A 23,597-nucleotide genomic window follows, 5' to 3' on the forward strand; every position below is an offset into this window, starting at 1 on the left:
AAACACAATTCATCTGCACCAAGTCGCCGTTTCCTTATGAGTAAAACAGAGGGCGCCACTATCTGCGGGTAGTAATGCACTGATAGATGCGGGCGAGGCGAAGCAACGTGTCTGTAACTTTGTTCTCAAGGGTCCGTTAAAGTGAAAGCACTGGTACGAATACATACTTGACGATTTTGTTTCGAAATGGAAAAAATGGAAGCAGTCGAAGAACGACAGAAGTGGAAGGTATGAAGAGGAAAAAACAAAGTGAACTCTGGCAAAGAAATATAGCGAAATAAGGGCGAAATGCAGTGTTCTGTTTTTTTTCCTCGATATTAATATGGACATTAAAACCGTGCTGTAAAAAAATCTGGATATGGGAATGTTTGGATTTTCAAAACTTTGAATTCCCGATATCCGGAATCAGATTTAAATCTGGATATCTAATCCAAATCCAGTTTTCGGATTTACTAGTAAATTGTGCAAAGGGGAGGGGGTGAGATATCTCCCACATGGATCTGTGTCAGTTTCGGAAACATAGTTAGGAGAAAAAGCCTATTCGGTGCAGGCACCACCACTGGATACCATTCTGTTCTTCCTCAAGAAACCGGTCAAACCGGGAATCAAGGATTTCAAGAAGATATGGAAGCTCTTCTACAATTTGTTACTCTTGTCGTGATGAATCCTGCTGACGTTTTTATCTGCGCTCCCGGATTCTGAATTTAAAATGGACGTGTCAGATTTGGAATATTAAACAAGGCTTAGGAAACTGCAGTTTCCGGAATTTGTTTACTACAACGCCCAGATTATTGATATTTTGTATCCTCGTGTATTGCAATACATAAACGTTGTCACACACGTCGTTAATGTGTTCCTTCTGTCCTTTTTCTTTTCATCATTAATTTAGGTTATGCAATAACAAGGTAAATGCTCACTTTTCCACCTTCGTTATGTATTATTCCCCATTTTCGGTATTCGTCATTTTATGTTCCAAAGCACAGACCAGGTACTACACTACTTTTCTCCATAGGCATATATACAGTACACACAGATTTACTCCTGTTAATTAGCACGTTGCACTTTTAAGTTTATAAGCTCTGTCATTCAAAACCTCCATTTTTCACTTACCTTGTTACTGCAGAGGGCCCTTCAGTTGATATTTTACCATCATCAACAAACACAAAGAAAGCAGCACAACGGCTTAAGATATTTGCAATGAAAACATTCATAATGGGAGTCACTCCGTACTATACTTGTACTTACACCGAGTGTTTCAGAATGAAACAAAAAGTGGGATAGGAAAGGCAACAGAGCACATCGACTGGAATGCTCTGGTTGCCGATGAGGTCCCGGGAATCACCGATAATTCTAAATAGTAACGTATGCAATATTCTACACAACTAGAAACAACGTGGAAAAACAAACAACTTTTGTAAGAAACTTTTCATATGGGATATCATTACGAAATGGCTTCCATTTAACTGTACGTTTTATCTGATTGCAAAATGCACAGCGGTGGTCATTTCCTTAACAGTGAACCACATGAAAAGCTTTTTCCTACAGAAGCTGTTTTTTCATATGATCTCAATAATGCAAAAATTTCATCCCTCAAAATTATCGGTGACTCCTAAAGCCCTACGAAAGGGAGATATATGACGCACACAGAACACTAAAATCAACCCTCTCTCACTTTGCGATTTATAAGCACTGTACGTTTTTTTTCTAAAACACTCGTTATAATTTGTTAGTGTAGATAGTTGCTTCCTATACATATATATATATATATATATATATATATATATATATATATATATATATATATATATATCCCATTCACATTACCCTCACTAATCCCCTCTTTTACTTCCGACAATAAGTAGCAGTTATTCGAAGCGTTCGGAACGCGTTTTTATTGCTCGTGCGTGCACTTGGAATACGCTGACCATGTATTTAAATGTGGATGGCTAATCAGAATGCGCTACAAACGTGAAACCAATAAAAACGTGCAGAAAACGTCGGTTCGAGCGTATTTGGTGCGTTTCGGAACAATAGAGTGCCTGCTGTTTAAAAGATGTCTAAAGGAAGGGAAAGACTTGTTGCAAAGCAAGGGAATTTTTAGCAAGAAACAGCTGCTTGAAAGATACTTTGTACAGAGTATTGGAACTCTGCTATTATAGACCTGGACGTGGCAAAAAACTGGAAACCCTGAATGGCTCGCAGTATGATTTTTAACTCAGGCGAAAGTAAAATTACTGAGTAGCCACTTAGATCGGGTTCGCTGCAGGAGTAACGCATCGGAAACACATTCTCAAATAGCCATACACTAAGAGAGAAGAATGCTGATCGTGAAAAATTCGAATTCAGGATTTCAACGGATTTAGACGTTTCGTATCTCCTACATACAGAAATTGTTATTTTTCGATGTACGTACATTCGTCTAAAGACTGTACCCGGAATAACTTCTAAACTACGGTTTTTGTAAGGTTATCCAGGCGGAGTTTGACTCTCCTTCATACATCCTAAAATAAGGGTAGTTTACCTAAGGGTCAAAATATAAATACAGTAAAGCGCCGATTATCCGAAGAACTGGGTGGCAAGGGCACCGCAGATAACCCGAAAACTGCTAAAAATGAGGTGTAAACACACAAAAAATAGTATTTTAGCATTACAAGCTACGTTTATTGTTTGTATTGCACAGGTCGTCAAGCTCAGTGCAGAATGTGAAATCCATGATCAAAACAAAAGAGCAAGAGTCTGCCACTCATCCACAAATTCCGAGAAGGCCTATAGGATTACGATTCACAATATAACTGTCAGTAATTTTCGATCTTTGCACTGTAGGGCCTATTTTCTTGGTTGTTGACTTGGATTATTATTATTATTATTTGGCTCGTAATTAATCCCCCGGTGGACGTCCGTGGACTCTCACTCCGCAAAGAATAATGAATGTAATTTACTACCACGCAAATCACTCTTCCCAATTCCCGTTTTTTCACAATTTTACAACAATTAGCTTCTGCTTATGAGAGTAGAGTTTCACTTTGAAACGTGCACTATTGTTGGAAATATTAATTTTTAAGATGCAATTTACTTTTTATGTTTCAGAACATACAGTACTTATTTGCATGCTGAGTGTCAATCCGCAGTGATTAGTTATGAAAATAATTGAAAGTGACTGCAGAAGCTGGGTTAAAATAAATAAATAAATAAATAAAAAATCTTTTTCGCGGCACTCTCGGATAATTGGAGCTTTACTGTATGCAATTTTCTCGAAAACTGCTCTATAGATTTTGTTTTGCATTAATCAATATTTCATTAATAATCCTGTAATAAGTCATTTCTCATGAAGAAATCCGCAAGAGGTAGTTTGTTCTTGGGGAGAATAGTCTTTGGACAACTTTCTTGAATACAGTATAGTTCTTTCAATCATCTATATATATAAAAGAGAACGTACAAATCCTTTGTTCCCTCATCACGCTAATACGGCTGAACCAATTTCTTTTATTTTTGGGGGGTTATTAGGATTTGGACCCTAGATGGTTTTTATCATATCACTTTAATTTTTAATTACCAGTGTCTTGAGATAATTGACCATTCAAGTGTCCATAACGTACAAATCCTTTGTTAGATCATCATAGGTAAAAATAAACGTATTTATATGCAACCCGCATGACCGTGTCACTCGGCGGGTTAACATAAATGACAGGCGCTATAATGTTAACATTTACTGCAATCACTTGAAAGCGAAAAAGTAAAAATTATCTAAGTAACAAAGTTTATTGCGTTCCGGGGTGACCGCAGCGAAGCGGGGCGGGTTAACATAAATGACAGGCGATATAATGTTAACATTTAATGCAATCTTCTATGGTTTTTATCATATCACTTGAAAGCGAAAAAGTAAAAATTATCTAAGTAACAACGTTTATTGCGTTCCGGGGTGACCGCAGCGAAGCGGGGTGAACGCTGCTATCTATATATATAAAAGAGAACGTACAAATCCTTTGTTCCCTCATCACGCTAATACGGCTGAACCAATTTCTTTTATTTTTGGGGGGTTATTAGGATTTGGACCCTAGATGGTTTTTATCATATCACTTTAATTTTTAATTACCAGTGTCTTGAGATAATTGACCATTCAAGTGTCCATAACGTACAAATCCTTTGTTAGATCATCATAGGTAAAAATAAACGTATTTATATGCAACCCGCATGACCGTGTCACTCGGCGGGTTAACATAAATGACAGGCGCTATAATGTTAACATTTACTGCAATCACTTGAAAGCGAAAAAGTAAAAATTATCTAAGTAACAAAGTTTATTGCGTTCCGGGGTGACCGCAGCGAAGCGGGGCGGGTTAACATAAATGACAGGCGATATAATGTTAACATTTAATGCAATCTTCTATGGTTTTTATCATATCACTTGAAAGCGAAAAAGTAAAAATTATCTAAGTAACAACGTTTATTGCGTTCCGGGGTGACCGCAGCGAAGCGGGGTGAACGCTGCTATCTATATATATAAAAGAGAACGTACAAATCCTTTGTTCCCTCATCACGCTAATACGGCTGAACCAATTTCTTTTATTTTTGGGGGGTTATTAGGATTTGGACCCTAGATGGTTTTTATCATATCACTTTAATTTTTAATTACCAGTGTCTTGAGATAATTGACCATTCAAGTGTCCATAACGTACAAATCCTTTGTTAGATCATCATAGGTAAAAATAAACGTATTTATATGCAACCCGCATGACCGTGTCACTCGGCGGGTTAACATAAATGACAGGCGCTATAATGTTAACATTTACTGCAATCACTTGAAAGCGAAAAAGTAAAAATTATCTAAGTAACAAAGTTTATTGCGTTCCGGGGTGACCGCAGCGAAGCGGGGCGGGTTAACATAAATGACAGGCGATATAATGTTAACATTTAATGCAATCTTCTATGGTTTTTATCATATCACTTGAAAGCGAAAAAGTAAAAATTATCTAAGTAACAACGTTTATTGCGTTCCGGGGTGACCGCAGCGAAGCGGGGTGAACGCTGCTAGTACTTCATAAATAAATGTTTGACGAACATTCCTACAATAAAACATGTAAATTTTCATGAAAAAGCCAAGAAGGTATACTTACTCTTGGGCACTAGTATACTCCAAAATTTTCATAATTTTGTTCATATTTCGTAAATACATGTTCTTGTGATAACTGCACAGCAAGACAGATTGAATTCAATATAAGGGAGCGAGAAAATTCAATAGCGTGGCCCGTATCTTTTATTTCATACGGGAGCATGAGGGCTCAATGGTAGAGCTCTTATCTCTGTTGCGTGGGGTCCTTAGTTCGATCCCTGGCCAAGTAAGTTTGTGGTGGACAACATCGGGCTCGTGGGTTTTCTCGCGGTACTCACGTTTCCTCCCATATTCTCATTCCACTGACTCATATATCATCATTCACTTGCCTTAATCCTCCATCTCCCTCAGTGTAAAGGGCATATTCGTGGGACGTTAAATTTAAAGAAAACATTTTACCTTTTATTTCATTCGGTGTCTGTCAGTGAAAGCATGGAGAATTTGAAAAATGACGACTAAAATAAATTCATAATACACTAAAGAACAACTAAAGTTTCGTTTTGGAATTAAGTCAACTAAAAAGCAACAAACTTTTCCACATTTTTCAAAGGATTTGACTGTCGTTAATACTACGGAGGTATAAAAAAGTTTTCCAATACTATACTTGAGCTAGAAAAAAAGAAGCTCCGAGTTACTTTTCTCTTTATTGTTTGTTTATTTTATTTACGAAATTGGCAGAAATAGTAAGTATTTGTTTTGAATTGTTATGGTCTCTAAGAAGTTTCAGGAAAATTCAATCGAAGCAACTCCGATTATAACTAATGTCTCAGGGGAAAACCTCAAAGAAGTATCAGTATTACACTACACATTGTGTGATACTTTAAAATAATCTACTAGAAAGCAACAGATAAATTAAATCAGAAGTTGAACAACAATTTTGGAGTAACTTTAGGCAAACTCATGTCGGTCAGGTTTGGAGAAATGTACAAAAAATAAAACGAGAGGTTTTTCCCCCACTTCAACTTTTCTCAAATATTTTTCAACACAAACTCACCTGACTTCGAATAGCAAAAATACGACTGACGTAAGAGCCACACCACTGAGACATGTGAGGAAACAACCCATCGTTATGTACACACTCCGAAATTAAAACCATGGTGGTACTAATTTTCTTTTATAACAAAAACACGTTCGTTCTCTTGGTACACGACGCGAAAGGCAACGTAATAATCCCTTCACATAGTGCGCAGCGCATTTCATCCGAACTTTATGCTAGCATTGTGATATCGTCATCTACAGAATCTTGCTCTTACGTCACCTACTTCCGTGACAGATGGCTCTCGAATTAAGCCGGTGTCCTTTTTCTGTCCCATTGCATTATGATTACTCGGGAGAAAAAAAATGGGAAAAAAACTTTTTTTTTTTGTCATTTTGAAGAGAAAACTCTGAAAGATTCAAGAATGTAAGAAAATCGGCCATTCGTTAGAACGGAAAAGGTGTAAATCGGTGGACTGACTCTAGTAGCTAAGAATTGTTTACAGAGCTGTAGGTTAACGTTCATCCACAAAAATGTTTTACTAAAAAGTTCAATAGTGTTAACAAGGACTGTTCTGAGAATGTAATAGATTTCGTGGCACAAAATTATTATTTAAAATTTGTTATGAATAAACTGAAACTTCATAACTACGTACAATATTTACTGAGGCACCTAAATTCGAGAGAGAACGTTTAACACGCTAGCTACAAATTTCTTCAAAATTTTGACTTATAACAGTAAAGAAAAAAGGAATTCTGTGAAAAACAATAAACTAACATGATACCTAAATAACCATTAATAGCTTTAATTTTGTACACTGAACTCTTTGAACTTTAGGATAAAAGGTTTTCCAACACAGAACGAGGTGTAAAACGAGATTTTATACATATGTATAAAGTTCTGCCTCTTTTTCTTGGTTTATGGTATTTTTTTCTTGACAGCCTGATTGAATTTAGGCAACCAGTAAAACATATACCAAGATGTATAACTTCCAGAAGCTTGATAAGATGGTTAAGCAACCAAAACGACATTTGGGTTATGATGGTTATATAACATGCACTTGCTGGCAACAACTGCAATGCCAGTTTGAAAACTCGATCAAGATAGACTGAGCATAAAAGCCACAAATATTGGATGTTGTAATCGCACTTTCTTAATTGTAGAACGTACTATAGGGACACAATAATAGTACTCGAAAAAGAATGTCATAAATAGCCAAGAAAGCGAAAATTTCCGTCTTTCCTCCAACAAAGCCGGCTTTTGTTGGGGAAAAATCTCCGTCCACTCCCGCTTAAAAAAGGACGTTTCTTCATCTCTAGTTCAAGCAGCGACAAAAACTACAAAAAAATCCTGAACAGTTTTCACGAAACAGGAAAGATTAGTTAATGAGAAATTTAATCCAAAAACAGAACTAACACAACTACTGAAATGAAAAATGAAATGAAATCTTTCAGTTTAAAGTCCAATGATTATATCTGTTAGGCTAAGGAGACGATGATTAAGACAAGTGAATGATAATGGAAGATTTGGTGGAATCTGAATGTGGTAGGAAAAGGGAGTACACAGACATGATGTTGTCCACCAAAAACTTACTTGGCCGGAATCGAGGTCTAAAACCACCAGTAAATAGACATGAATTGTTAAAAAAAAAACTAATACAGTGAAACCTCCCTTAACGGACACCTCTCAATAACGGTCGCCTCTATAATACGGACAAATTTTTTTGTCCGGGCAAAAATATATGTTCTCTTACAGGACAAAACCCTCCCTTTTACGGACACTCTCAGATACGGACGCGGACAGCCCTTTTCCTACCAAACGTTTGAATAACCTCTTCATAACGGACATGAATTATTCTCGGTTCTGCGATATATTACAGTAGACAGAAAAGTCTTTTTCCCATAAGTGTACCTATCATACACTATCAAACAGAACAGCTTCAAGTTGAACTTGAAATAATTCTTTTTTTCTGCCCGCAGTAAACTGCTTTCTGGTAGAAATTCTAGAAAATCTTCAATAAGCAACAACACTAATGCAGGGTCAGTCGTATGGCCATGAATTCTATACGAAATATAATAAATTTAGTCCCTTCCCTAACAAATTTAGTCCCTTTTTCTACGCACAGACACATACACATACACGTTTCTTCCGCAGCCGTAGTGAGGATTCTCAGAGGACACTTGCTAATGAGTTCTATTACCCTTGTAGAGGAAAAAGCATGGCTTTTTGGTAAACAAAAGAGTTTAGCCAGTTGCAGTATACGAATATATTAACACATACCTCAGTAATAATATTATTTAACACAAATGAATTTATTCTTCATCCTTCCAGTTATTCAAATACAATCTAAATAGAGTATTTTCATATTGAATTTTTCGTATTTACGCTCATACATAATGTATTTACTGTATACTATTGCATGCAATTACCGTTGTGAGAAATTACATTGCAGTAACCTCTCAGTAACGGACAAAAATTCATGTCCCATTGGTGTCCGTTATTCAGAGGTTTCACTGTACAAGGATTAGCAACAATTTTATTTATAATACCAAACCATGTCAAGTCTGCGTAATGCTAATTTCTAATAGAACACAATTACGCTAATAGATGTCGTTAAATGCATTGCTGATGCCAATAGATGGCGCTACTGCAATTTAAAACTATTGTGACCATTTAAGTACAACTTTAGTTCAAAACAGCACAAGACTCTCAATCACATTTAGTTTTGAGCGTTAATATTTGTGTTTCTATAGTAGTATGTTGTAACGATTCAATTGCTACTTTAAAACTGCGAAGCTTCAATTTAATTATTTGAAAATAGATAGTAATGATTCTGAATAAATGCTTTGGTGCTTATTATTAGGACAAGTGAAGAATCAGTGGTTTTAATGCCCCCAGAGCAGTTTTCAAGAAAACAGTAATTTTTAATATTCACTCTCCAGTGAACTATCATTGTTTTCTAAAGTAAGTTCAACCACCACCCTTGATAAAACGTATAAAATCTTTAAAGTTTTGACCAGATGCATTGAATGGTATTGTATCTAGGGGGTGGTTTGTACATTCGTCAGGATGGACGGACATCCAAAAATCTTTTTCAGCGTGTAGCTCATGAAATGTTTAAATTTGTTGAAATCACTAATTTTATTTAGTTTTGCTATCAGAAGAGTTTGTTCTTTGTTACCATCGCTCGAAAGTAATGAAGCAAAGAAAAAAATTACATGTAGCTGTGTACTTAAAACTATTTTCGTAATTTAACGTTATAAATCGAGGCTAAGGATGACAGTCGGTGACGAAAAAATTAAACGAAATCTTTCAGTTTAACGTTCAATTTCGGCCTTTGCCTAAGGGAGACGGATGACTAATGCAAGGGAATGATGGCGAAAGAATTGGTGGAATGAGATTGTGGCAAGAAGTGGGAGAACCCCGAGAAAATCCCACGGACTCAATGTTGTCCCACCACAAACTTACTTGTCCAGGGATCTAACCAGGGACCCCACGCAGCAGAGGTAAACACTCTCCCGTTAAGCCACCGTGCTCCCCAGATGGTGATAATGAACGAAATGGTAGAATGAAAAATACAGAAGAACCTCGAGAAAACCCTTACATATAGTGTTTGTTCACCACAAAGACCATTTGGTGTGAGCTGAAATCAAACCAGAGATCCACGCACCAAGCGTTAGCGTTGTACCACTGAAAACTCGTACTCCCCTAAAACTTTTAAAATATATTGTAAGGTTCCGCATGTCTACACGTCATGCAATAACCACGTGTGAACTACATGTATTAGTAATAAATAAAATAAAATAAAAAAAATAAAAAAAAAAAGCAGACGACGGTTTCCAAAAGGAGTCGATCACCATCGCCAACAGTCGGAAGGACGAGAATCAATGAAGGAAGCCGACAATAGAGGATAAAAGGGACCTGCACGCCTCGACCAACATCAATCTTCCCAGATTGATCGAAACACCTAAAACCCCTCTCACGAGGCACGGTCACCGAGAGTATCTCACCTCAAAGCCCACGACGCTTGGTTACCGGGCTCCTATCTAATCTTACCTAAATATTAGAGGAATTACTTATTATAATTTGTGTACATAAAATGCTTTTTATAATAAAAAGGTGAAAGGAAAGTCCAAATCCCGTGTACATTTTATTGCTCTACCCAAGAAATTTTACAATATATACGGTAAAATGTATACGTCATGTAATGTGTAAAATAGAAATTCAAAATAACAGTATGTGAGACAAGTAATGTTAATTAGCGTGCTTTTAAACTTAGTTCGGTGGGACATACAGAACTGATAGGACATGTTTTAGTGCAGAACACAGATCAAGGCGTTCAGTGCCACTACATAGTAGAACAAGTCATGGAAGACATACCTCCATTAGTCACGCACGCATATGTGTAAATTAAATCAAAGGAAAACTTGCAGTTTAACGTTCCTCAATTACGTCCTTTAGGCTAAGGGAGACGGATGACTAAGCCCAGTGAACGATGACAGAATAATTGTTAGAATGAGAATGTGAGAGGAGTACCCCGAGAAAACCCAGACACGATGTTACCCACCACGAAGTTACTTGGCCGGAGCCACCGTGCCATCAAAAATCAACGAATTACGCAAAATCGTTCAGCTTAAGCTTCCATTAACACAACTGTCACAATTATCCTAATTGAGCTGCAGTGGTTTAATGAAAGAATGTATGATTCATGTATATGTTTCGAAAAATGAAGTCTAACGTTCCACAATTATGCCCTTTAGGCTAAGGGAGACGGATGATTAACGTAAGTGAATGATAATAGAAGAATTGGTGGAATGATAAAGTGGGAGGGAACGGGAATAGCCCGAGAAAACCCACAGGCACGATGTTGCCCACCATGCTTACTTAGCCGGGGATCAAAACAGGAACCCCAGGCAAAAAAGCAATCTACCACTGAGCAACCGTGCCTCCCGCTGCGTATGTGTAAATGCTATGTAAACTTTTTTCTTGATAGTTCTTAAAACTTGTAATAGTTGTACTGTTAAAATGAGGTTGCAAATAAATAATAGGACACAGTAAGAGAAATAAATTATGCAGAGTACAATCGGAAAAAAATTAAGGTGTTAAATACTATTGCAGGACTCAGAAGAAGGAAAAAAAACAAAGAATAAAAAATTGGACAATGGAGAAAACAGCAGAATGACGGTCTTGGGGTAATAAGGATTTCAAAAAAAAAAAAAAATCTACAAAGTTACATTAGTTGCACATACTATTATTGCTTTTTCTTCCAGTGCCATTATGTAATAATTACTTCGATTCGAAATAAGAGAAACGGGACAATCATATTACAAAATGCAAATTGTTATACAACTACGTAAATTAGAGAGAATGTCGGGTGTTTTTAAACTACAACACGTTACATATATATTTCAAGTTTTCGAACACAAGAGAACTTACCACACTGTTTTGTTGCACTTCTCGTTACCGGAGGTTCGTAAATGGATGACTTCCTCCAATTCGTTGACGGCCGAAACGCTGCATAGAGAAAAATGCAATTCAATTATTTATTCAGAATAAAAATTACATAGATTTTTTTTTTACAAAATATTTACATTGGGTCATACTAATACAATACTAGATACGATACTAATACAATATTTTTTATATAATTATTTAAGATAGAGCAATTGAGGCCTATTCCGGAAGAAGGGCACATAGACCGTTTTCGTGAATGAAGAAAAAGAGCCTTAAAAATTTTATTAGAATATATAACAATAACATAAGCTTGCAAATACCTGTTACAGGTTTTCTTAATATAAATGATCTGTTTGCCTAATAAATAGCTTGCATTAAATGAAAAAATATTTTATTTTAAATATTTATAAACATATTTGTATAAAATCTTATATGCCCTTTTTTTGAAAATCCTTGTTGGTTGAAGAAACAGCACACTATTAATGCATCACAATAATGTCTTTATTCTAAATAAAGCAAATATAAGCTATTACCCATCGCAATAGATGTATTATGGATTTAGTCCTGTTCATACTCATTCAATATATATTCAATCCAGGTGCTGTCTTCAGCTGACAAGAACTTCATTAAAGACCGAACATCTTTCTATTTCTGTTTGCTCACTCCAACAAAAGGGACAGGCTTAAGGTCAATATTACTCAACTCTTCGACATTAGTTTTTGAAAGATAAGATGATGTTGGCATGTACGTAATACTGTAGAACACAGCAGAATGCCTGATACAGTGTACTTTATCATTACATACTACATAATGGTGTAGTTTGAAGTTTTTGATGATGGGTTGGAACGAAAGAAAGGATCAGGAGCTGAGTCCCAAAGTCCCAATCCTTAATCAAATCTTTATCCATTGTCAGTTCAAAAGGAGATCGATTCTGTCGACAGGTAACGATGGATTTTAACCATGGCTTAGCAGATCCGATTCGCTCCAAGTTTTTTTTTTTTTTTTAATTTTGTTTCAAACAAACCCGAAGTTCCGGTCACACTGGCTAAACGAGTGTCCACGCACAGGATATAAACAAATTATTTCTACTTTATGAACTTTAGCGAACCAAGAACATTTTGTTATTGTAGTGTTTCTGTTTTGTCCAGCTGTGGCATTTGACAACAATACTACTGTTCCTGGTTCTGAAACTTGCTGAGGTTCCTTTTTAAACAGTCAAATAAGAAAGAAGCTACCGCTGCTAGGGTCTGAAGTCAGCTGTGCGCCAAAACAGTAGTGCAAAGGCTTACAAAAACAATATCGCCAGTCTGCCAAAAATAAAGTTATCGAGATGAAATTTTCACACCACCTACAGTATAACATGGCGGTTCGTTTTCAATGATTTCCGGAAAAAGGGCACAGGCTGATGTATTTTCCTATGTGCCCTTCTTCCGGAAGAGGCCTCAATTTATTAAAATCAAGCTAACATGTAATTAAACATTTGGAATATTAACAGTTAGCACTACAGACATAGTTTTCGTGTCATTTTATAGGAAAATACATCAAGTTTTCCCTCACGTACTACACTGGTTCAGAAATAAGCCACCGCAAGCGCTAGCGGCAGCTGCAGCAAAATGAATGCCTTTACTGGTCCAAAGAAGAGTAGCTGTGTGTTTTGGTTTTAAAAATTCAAGTCTGCGACAACTGTGCACCGTAATTTTCGTACAAAGTATGGTGAAGATCCTCCCAGTAGGCCTATTATTTATCAGTGGCATAAGTGATTTAGTGAAACTGGATGTTCGGTAAGACATAACAAATCTTCAGTATGTCTGAAGACGTTGTACAGCAAGTGATGTGTGCCTCATCACCAATGGAAGCCACATTGAACCTCTTTAGGTACAAGGTAATATATATACAGTAGAGCGTTGATTATCCGAAGTAATTGGGGGACATGGGTGTTCGGAAAACTGGTTTGTTCGGATAATCGAAGTGTACTGTACTGTACTTCTACAGCCAGCGCCAAACCGACATAAGTGTGCTGATTGTTGAAACACAGCGACTGGCGGCTTGGCCGGTCAGCAGCGCCTTATGAAGGCCCCATTAGAAGCAAAGCTCCGCCAGCGGTGGCTCAGTGCGGCGACTACTGTGGGAAACTTGGTTTGGGAGTGAGGGGGATGATGGACGGTAGGGTGGGAGAGTAACAGGTGCGAGCGAGTACACAGTTCGGTTAAGCGGTCGTTCGGTTGACCGACGTTCGGATAATCGACGCTCTACTGTATATATATATATATATATATATATATATATATATATATGAATTTTGCTACAAAATGACACCAAAACCATGTCTGTAGCTAAATAAATAAACCAATATGAGTTCTCAAAAATGTAAAGTCCTTTTCGATACACCTGTATATAGGGGTGTTCCAAAAACCGGTTAACCGGTTTCGGTTCGGTTTGTAGCTTAAACCGAATCAGTCGGTTTGGACTTCAAACCGTTCGTGTGATTTTTTTTTTCTTAAGCTAATGCACGGCCGTGTTCAACATCTTTGCCGCCCCGGACCATTAGAAAGAAGTCCACTCAATATCAATAAATACCGATGAAGAAAATTTGAGACAGTAAAGGGAATAATCAACATTTAAGCTGAAGTTAAAAACAAAATATACACAGCAAATAAAACAATAAATAACTTTCAGTTTCAGTTAATAAAATTGTGGTTAATTTGATTACTTAGCAATACGAGGTTTTCTTTGTTTCGTTTTAGGTCAAGATGACAACCCCATCACACTCGATATTTTAGAAAATGTCACTTTCAACAGAAAGAAAGGTTCTGTAAACGTTCCTAAGACACAAAAGAAAGGAAATGTCTTGATTTGTCTTAATGACGAAAATTAACGCGCTGGTGACTGCTGGATACAGAGATACACAGAAACAAATGCACCGTATACCTACATACAAATATTTTGCATATTCTTTTGTCGAATCATGGAACTGGTTTCTTGAATATTCTTAGAGAGAAAGACAAACTTTGTAGAGGGGTATGTAGATGAATATATTCTTCAACTAACGCCTTATATAGATCAGTTGTATAGCATGAATGTAAAAGAGCAGCAGATGATGCTACCTCTTTGGGTGCCAGGTCCGTTACGTTATTTAGAAATGACAAACTTTTATATACTTCTATGCTTTTTTCAACAGTACTAGCAAGTGATTAAGCATCAGTTTCATTTTCACCCATCAATTTTCCTCTTCATGTGTTTTTAGTAGACACATATGCACTAACTTTTTATTTTTTCATAGTAATATCTTCAAAATGGTTATACATATTACGTATTTCAGATCCGTATGTGTGCAGGAAATCATACACTAAACCACTAAACATAAATCAATATTAACTGCTTGAAACTAACTTTTTTTTTCCTTACAGCTTCTAATTTTTCTAAAATTGCTCTCTAAACAACCCCCAAGATACCAATTTTCACTTTTGCTAGTCTAGCACCCCTAGCTTCACTCTTGGTCACAGAATTTTAGCATACATTTTTCAATACTGAATAGCATTATAACCGTCACCAGGTTATAGAGGCATTTCTTTGTGGACGCTCTGTATATTTTGGAAAGACAGTACCATTTTTTTCGATTTATACTATATTCTGCGACGCCAATAAGTTCTTTCTTCTATGGGAACTGTTTTCTCCCACGCAACAGGACAGAGAAGTTTATAACGTCTATTCGTATATATATTTAAAACATTGCTTTGTGGTGAGAACATTTCAGTGGGCAACGAAGCTTCTCAGTGTTTCTCCCTGACTTATTAATATGCACAGCATATATTCTACAGTTATTTGGAACTGAATTAAATGCTTTCTTTAATCGTTTATTGAAATATTGCAGTAGACTAGAGCAGATCAGAGTAGACCAGGTGTCCAAGCGTCAAATCGTCGCCAGCCACATCGCTTTACCAGTTTGTTATCTAAACATTCTCACAGTCGAGTTATCGCAATGTCTCGTGCGTCGTGGCCAGTGGACTAATATTAACGTCAAATCTTTTTATGTTCTATTTGCATGTACATACAGGTGATTTAACCTGAGAGCTTTTAAGAATGAACTGCCAACATTGATCTTTGGACCAATGCAGCTCGTATCTCGAACCTCTAAGTTCGAGGGGTCTTACTCCGGAATTGTGAGCAGCAACCACGCACGTCGCATCGGGAACCAAGTATGATATTGTGCTAAGGGGCACAAGCTATTAGCCGGTGAAGGACGTTTTCTTACGGCTAGCTCCAATCAGTAAACCCCAGGTTCACACACCTTGTGCGTACCAGTTATAACGCGCCCTCCAACATTATCATTCCACTTTGGAGACTACGTAATTTTGCCGAAGACTCGTGTCGACTCTTCAGGATGGTTTGGAGCAGCAATTATATTACTTCGTGGGATTATCCCGGTGATTTTTCCCCAGTGCTAATCCCCCAAGTGCGAGAAAAGTATATCTAGTGAGATCGTTATCTTAATCTTCAATCCTAATATATATATAAAGTAACAAAGGGCTAAAGTATAGTGAGAAAGTAAAGTGTGATTTTATTAAAGGAAATAATTATACATATGCAGTGTTATGTATTGTGATTATTTTTCTAATCCGTTATTTTTTTTCTTCAAATAGTATTTTATAAATAAGCATAGTGTCGTTTAATCCAGTGTGTTTTTGTTTTGTGTATGAATGATGTTTGTGCGCGTTGTGGTCTGAGTGACCGTCTGATCGTCCGTGAGGTTTTCGAGACGAGACATCCGGACCTCTCGGCGCCTAATGCTCATCTTATTATTGAGACCGGTGGGCAATTCGGAGAGAATTTAGTAGTCCCTTTTCGGAGATGTCCTTCAACGTCCTACTCAGATAAGTGCATGTACCCGAAACATACTCACTGGCAGGACCACGGAGGACAGACTACGAAAACCGGTTACAGCATTTCTAGTGTTTGATCCCTGTTTCTATGTAAGCTGTAGAAAGCTTCATTTTTAGCTGACGACTTTGTGAAAGTCCCTTCATCGAAACAATTAAATCTGTATGGAATATTTCCCATCGACGTGTTGATGCGTTAAATACAGTGCTCAAAATCGCTCAAAAAGAAGCATGATTCCTTGCGGGACTGAAATGCATACTCTCCTACCAAATTTAATGAATGTGGTGAACAAGGGACATAAAATACTTATGAACATACATTTCTAATCCGCGCCTGCAAGTCACTATATGCCCCAAGCATATTAGCAACATTTATCATGACACTGCCTCCTGCAATTCGAACTGTTTAGTCCCCAATTCTTAAGTTTATTTAGAACTACAGGGTGGAAGGAAAGTAACTTGCTATTTTGAACTGTGAATTTCTATTGATGTTACATGTTGATAGAAATAAAAGTTATCTTTTTTTATAGACTACAGTATACCATATTTTTCCAGGTCCTATGAAGCTTTTCTTATTCTCTGGAAGCTACAGAGATGCCAGGACTACTAAGCATTGATAAGAGACAAAATTTCACCAAGATTTGAAATGTGTCAGTCTGTAACTCAGGTTGGAGGGGTCAACATGGGAGGCAAGCTTTTCAAGATGCAAAAAGAATTAAAAATTGCCACAGAAAATTAATGCCTACCAGAAGTGTCGCTGACATCAGGTACACCTTCGACTTCAGTATCTGAGGAAAAGGTGGCCATAGTGAGGGAAATTTTCGAGCGAAGCCCTTCAAAATCAACAAGGCAGGCTGTGAGAGAGTGGCATTACACGCTATTCTATGTGTAGTTCTTAACAAAGAGTTACATTAAAGACCATGGAAGCCTTATTATGTCCAAAAGTTGTATCCAGCTGATTGTGTTAAGCGTGATGAATTTTGTGGAATGATGCTCGCATGGCATGAAGATCTTCCACACCTGTTTGAATAAAGTCTGTGGAATGATGAAGCTGTGTGTCATGTAGCGTCTTTCGTTAATCGTCATAATAGCCATTATTGGACAGAAGGTGTTCCCAAAGAGAAAGCTGGAAAATGCAGGGCAAGCAGAAAGTGACAGTGTGGTGTGGGTTAACTTTTTCCCCGCATTATTGTGCACTATCTGTTGAGACACACTACGAACGCTGAAAAATACCTGGAAATGTTAGAAAATTTAGTATGGCCTACAGTTTCAAATACATGAAGTGTTATTTATGCAAGCTAGAGCTTTCCCTCATTACGCTTTGTCTGTAAGACAACAGCTTGATGAATGCTTCGTAGGACTCTCGATAGGTCACCAGGGTCCCATACAATGGCCAGCGTGAAGTCCAGACCTCACTCCATGTGATTTCTTTTTATGAGGGTGAGTTAAGGAAGAAGTGTATTGACGCAAACCACAAACTCTTGTCAAATTTGAGAATAAGATCGATGAAGTCACAAGTAGTGTTCTGCTGAGATCTTAAGGAAGGTCGTAGCAAACGTACCTGTTTGTTTGATACAGTGTCTAGAAAATACTGAAGCATACACTGAGCTGTAAACTACATGTATAACGATATGTGTATTTTTATACTTGTAACTTGTATTTCAACATCTTTGGGCAAAATGTGCTTTCAATTGATGCATAAGCTATTAAAGAAAAGGAAGAAGAAATATATAGTGAAAAAAGGATATATAAAAATAGAATTACTTAGCTGTTAATATACGTTGCTGTTTTTGTATTAATAGAGAGATTCGTTGTCATAGCAACAAAAAAATAAACAATATCATAATAGAACCATCGTGTGTAAGCTACCTGCACAATTTTAAGAAGTGTATTTGTTTAGGTTGTTACGTGAAATAATAAACGATAATATCTAGATGCAGTGTGTAAATTGTTTTATTAAGGGATTTTCGTAGAATTGTAAAAAAATAAATGAAATCTTTAAGTATTACGTCCCACGGTTATGCCGGTTAGGCTAAAGGAGACGGTGATGATGAGTAATGAATGAAATAGTGGAATGAAGAAAGTGGGAGGAAACGGGAGAACCCTGAGGAAACCCACGCACACGGTGTTTGTCCACCACAAAGTTCATGGTGGGGGCTGGGATCGAACCCGGGTTTCGTAGCCTTGTAGTCGCTATATAAATTTATATGAACTGTGGGTCGTTATAATTTTGGTGGTCCTCGCCGCAGGATTGCTGTTATACATGTGTGCAAAAAATTGAGTTTATACCTACAATATTTTAGGACGGAAAAATATTAAAAATTGGAAGTTACTTTCTGCCTACCCTGTACATCGGCTAGCTTAGCTGATTTATATCCTTGATTTGGTACAAATCCTAGAAAACGTTCTCGCCTCACTATTGAAGATTTGATTTATATGAGAAACATCTGGTATAGAATTGGAAACTACTGAAAATATTTTGCGCCTTTAGCTTCATTAATCATTGTTCTCAATACTGTGTCAGATATTAATTTAATAATTTGTTCACACGTAGTGTGGAACAAGTGAGTCGTCCAATTCCAAAACGTCTCTTGTCCACTTTTCTGGAATGTAGTTTTTTTTTTTTTCGTTATTTTTGCTTTGTTAATACCTAACTTCAGCTTATTTATCCCATTTAATGGTTCAGCTATTTATATTAGATTTTACAAAACTTACTTTTCTGTTTCGTTTCGTAGATATATGTTCTGCTAAGAAACGGTCAAACTAAGTAGTGTCTTCTAGATACCACATAATTCCCGTTATGTTGTAATCCGTAAATGAGAAACCTCATTGGTATCCCTAAATGCAAAATAGCGTGAGACTACCTCCTTACTACATATATCATCCTTCTCAATACATTTCTAAAATTTTGTTAGCTCAATTTTACTGAAACAACATAGACGAGGTTCGGGCCCGGAATGGTTTCCATCATTTCACTTTGACGGTCCAACGTAAGGGAGGAGGATATATTTTAAAATAATGAAAAATATGACCGATATTAGTGTCGAATCCATAGTTTTCGGGGTCGCTGAGACGAAAAGCGATACTTTCAATGCCGTTTAAATGAAAATTCAGCTATTTGTGTCTAAAATGAAAGGTATTCTTCCCACGCGAAGAACGGGTATTCTGCTAGTAAAATATCACGTGTTGTATTCATGTGTGTATGCATAATAAATTTTTGATATTTCCAGAACTGAAGTATGAAGAAATAGCGGCCCGAATAAATATATCACCCCGAGCCCATGCGTAAATGGGGCCCAGCCTAATATATAAATTTTTTAATTTTAATATTTATTTATTTATATGCCTTTGGGTTCTTTTATCCGTTGTAAAATTAACATTTGTCTTTTCTTTAAGTTGGACTGTGAATTTATTATATACTTAGAATACTATATACAGCGTGTCCATAAAAATACTATCATATTTTAACCCATAACTGCTCGAATTAATGTTTTTCCTGATTTTATAATATTTTCAGTTACGTTTGTTCCATATGATCGTAGTAAATGTGAAAATAAGAAATTTTTGTTGTTCTTGTTGTAATGTGTTCACTGTGAGCCGTGTCACAAAATTCCACACACAAAATCTCCCAGGCATAAAAAGTTATCCCTATTTGCGTGTCCATATGGACACGCTGGGAAGTTATGGGTTAAAGTGGTATTACGTTGCTTTGGATAACTGTATTTAAATTAAATTGGTCACATCTGAAGAAAAACTCAAATATGTTTTACTATACCTCAGACATTGAATGTGGGCCCAACGAGTGGCGATGCATACATCAAGACGACATTCCCATTCACGCCACACGTGCTCTAACATACCTGATGAATCACGGTAACACTTCACAAAATCACAGTACCAGTTCGAAATTGACGTGTGTGTAGGAGCTTGATGTTGAAACTTTCGCCTAAAAGCACGCTGAACCTACACCAGACTCTGCATGTTGTGATAATCCAAAACACAACTAACTTCGTTTTTGTGGGGTCGCCATAACTCCTTAAAAAACTTATTCTTCAATAACAACACAACGAAAGGAAATAAATTTACGTTAGCACATACGGCATAACAGTACAAAAACATAAAAGCTTCCCAAGTGACTTCCAGCAGAAACAGCAACTGCCTGCTACATATTCAACAATGAATCTGTATCGACTAATGACAAAGTAAACATGAGTGAATTTACTTTTTCCGGGTTTGATCCTGTTCATTATTGACATTGTAGTCCATTGTTGAGATGCACAAAAAAAAAAAAAAGAGATTTTCTTTCAAATGTGACCAATTTCATTTAAATACGATTACCCAAAGTGACATAATACCACTTTAAAGTATGACTGAATTTTTATGGACATTCTGTATATTCCGAAGGTCTGTAATATATTTGATCTTGAGTAATACATTTACTGGTTGAATATACACGCTTAATTACACTCCATATTTATCTATTCTTTTTAAGGTTGGTGTAAAGGGACAAGTTTTGCCAATAGATGTCACTACATTCTTCGTCTCTCTCTCATGTATTTTTTACCTTTCACGAAAATTGACAAATTTTCTTACAAATTTTAACATACAGACTTCAAATTTTTGGAGAAGGAACTTCATAACCTATCGAAGGCAACAATCCGTGTCGATTTCTTATTTAGAATTTTCTTCATTGCTGAAACAGTTATATTATTAAAGGTTTGAATATCCCTTTCAACAAACAAGCCATTTCAACCATGAAGAAAATTCTAAATAAACAATCGGCACGAATTGTTGCCTTCGATAGGTTATGAAGTTCCTTCTCTAAAAATTTGAAATATCTACGTTGAAATTTGAAACAGAAATCGTGAATTTTCGTGAAAGGTAAAAAATACATGAGAGAGATACGAAGACCGTAGTGACATTTATTGGCAAAACTTGTCCCTTTAAACTAACCTTAACATCCATTAATACAATTTGTAAATATAATTTTGAAAGTGGCGACACTGAAAATTTCTCATCCAATGCTGTATCAACAATGGTTTTTAATGAATATGTTAAGCTGTAGACATTAATTTGATCATTTAAATTACTACTTCCCAACTATCCTAATCAATTAGTGGTAGAGCGTTCACCTCTGGTGCTTGGGGTCCCGGGTTCGATCCCAGATCCCGCCAAGTGAACTTTGTGGTGGACAAACACCGTGTGCGTGGGTTTTCTCGGGGTTCTCCCGTTTCCTCCCACTTTCTTCATTCCACCATTTCATTCATTACTCATTATCACCGTCTCCTTTAGCCTAACCAGCATAACCATGGGACGTAAAACTCAAAGATTTCATTTCATTTTTTTTTTTTCAATTAGTGTATTTTAATTGTTCGGTAGATGACTGGTACGTCCATGAGTGAATAACAGTACTTAGCTAATGAAAGAAGTTCTCCTACCAACGATGAGCCCAAAGTTTTAATCCAATTTTGAAGGAACGCCAATGGTTGAGGCGCAAAGAGTACATCTAGTACATGACATTTTAGTCTGAAACTGTCTACACAACAAACGATGGTACAACTGGTAATAACTAGAGTATGTCTGGTGGATGTGACCAATGAGAATGAGTTCAGGGCTCATAGTGGTCTGGTTTCTTGTAAATAGTTGAAGTGACCAAAAGCACACGAAAAAGTGACCAAAATCTCATCATGTCCTTTTTTTCCTTTGTCAATTTCTCCATCACCTCTCTCTTTGCTTGTTGTTTTGAGCTTCCTCCATTCTTAGGTTTTCTAAGTATTCTTTGTAGTTACGGAAAGCAGACTTAGATGTACTAAGATGATGTAAGAAGCTTCTGAGTAAGTAGAAACAGTTCTGGCCTATTTCCGAATTTCTTCATCCCAGACATTATATTTAACTTAGCACTGAGAGTTCTCAAAGCCATGAAATATTCAAATTCATCACCTATTCCTAAGAAGAACATGCAAGAAGCATAACACAAGACGAACATGATGAACCACACAAACACACGCACACAACGTTGAGCGGAGCGTTAAATATTACGAGAGAAAACTAAAAGACTATTATTATAGAAGAAAGAATAGACACAGAAGGGTTCTCAACCCCACCTTGAGAGCTTAAGCATCCACTAACCACCTACTGTGTTTTAGAAAGAATAAAAGCTGACTGTTTCATATGTGGCAGCAAGTACTGAAGCTTTCAGAAGAGTAATGTGTAACAAGTTTCTGCCTTTTTCCATTTATTTTTATATTTTTCTTAGAAAACTGCCAATGCAAAACATAAATAACACGAAAAAGTAACTTTACCTCCCAAAAAAGTAACTTTTAGTGACCAACTTGAAAAAAGCAACATTTAGTTAAAAAAGTGACACGCTATGAGCCCTGTGAGTTACATATAAAACGATACTCAATGACTTCTTACCTGGGTTGTTTTGTTTGGTTATTGAAGTTTAAACGTCTCTTCTTTAGCAACGTGGCTATATTAAGACGTGGACCTACAGTTTAAAGTGGAATCCGTTGTTTGTTTGTTGAATTTAGAATTGTCACTAGATGGTGCATAAATGTCCTTTACAGTCAGGAGCACTGAATCCGGGGCTGTTTCGGTGTTTCAGCGCCATCACCCCCAAATTTTTATGGGGGTGCTCAGCACTAGGGTGGAGCGTTTTGTACTTTTGTTGGAAATTCGATGACGGCTACTGCGGAAAAGGTGCCATTACTGGCACTGACCTTACTGATTTTTTTGGGCAACCCCTTACCCTGCCCCAACGGACTTAAAAGTTTTTTAGGTGTTTGGTTAGCCAACACGCACAACACCAATGACAGAAAAGCTACTTGTGTTCGTTTTTAGAGTTACCTGATGGCTATAATACAGTTATTTTATTAAAAGAAACTTGTAGCAATGTCAGTAAATAATTTTAAAATGTTTATGAGTCAAAGTACAGCCATATTAGCTCAGTTGTTGGAATTAATGTCCACATTTTGTTTGGAATGCCACGTTAACGATGATTATAGGCATAGCTCTTGATATAACACGATTTGTTTTTGGCAACTCTTCGCTTGTTATGTACACCGACAGCAAATGCCATCTAGCGGCAGGCTACACAACTTCGTGGTTGCTTACTTTGACCGCGCTCTTTGAGCGTCGTCGCAACGTCCGGCTCCGTCCAGAAGATTCGCGCACCTCC

The 23,597-nt window shown here is 36.9% G+C and overlaps 1 protein-coding gene across 3 annotated transcripts in view; it reads right to left on the reverse strand.

Annotated features, from left to right (window-relative positions):
* The window catches only part of LOC145674390 (uncharacterized), a 253,542-nt gene that overhangs the window by 27,603 nt on the left and 202,342 nt on the right, over window positions 1–23,597 (reverse strand). For all 3 annotated transcript variants that reach the window (XM_081744379.1, XM_081744377.1, XM_081744378.1), the window contains exon 12: window positions 11,523–11,600. In XM_081744379.1, the coding sequence (XP_081600505.1) occupies window positions 11,523–11,600 (78 nt within the window). The remainder of the gene's footprint in view (window positions 1–11,522; window positions 11,601–23,597) is intronic.

The sequence above is a fragment of the Thermobia domestica genome, chromosome 17, assembly GCF_964235325.1.
Source record: "Thermobia domestica chromosome 17, izTheDome1.hap1.1, whole genome shotgun sequence".
In the NCBI taxonomy this organism is placed as follows: Eukaryota; Metazoa; Arthropoda; class Insecta; order Zygentoma; family Lepismatidae; genus Thermobia; species Thermobia domestica.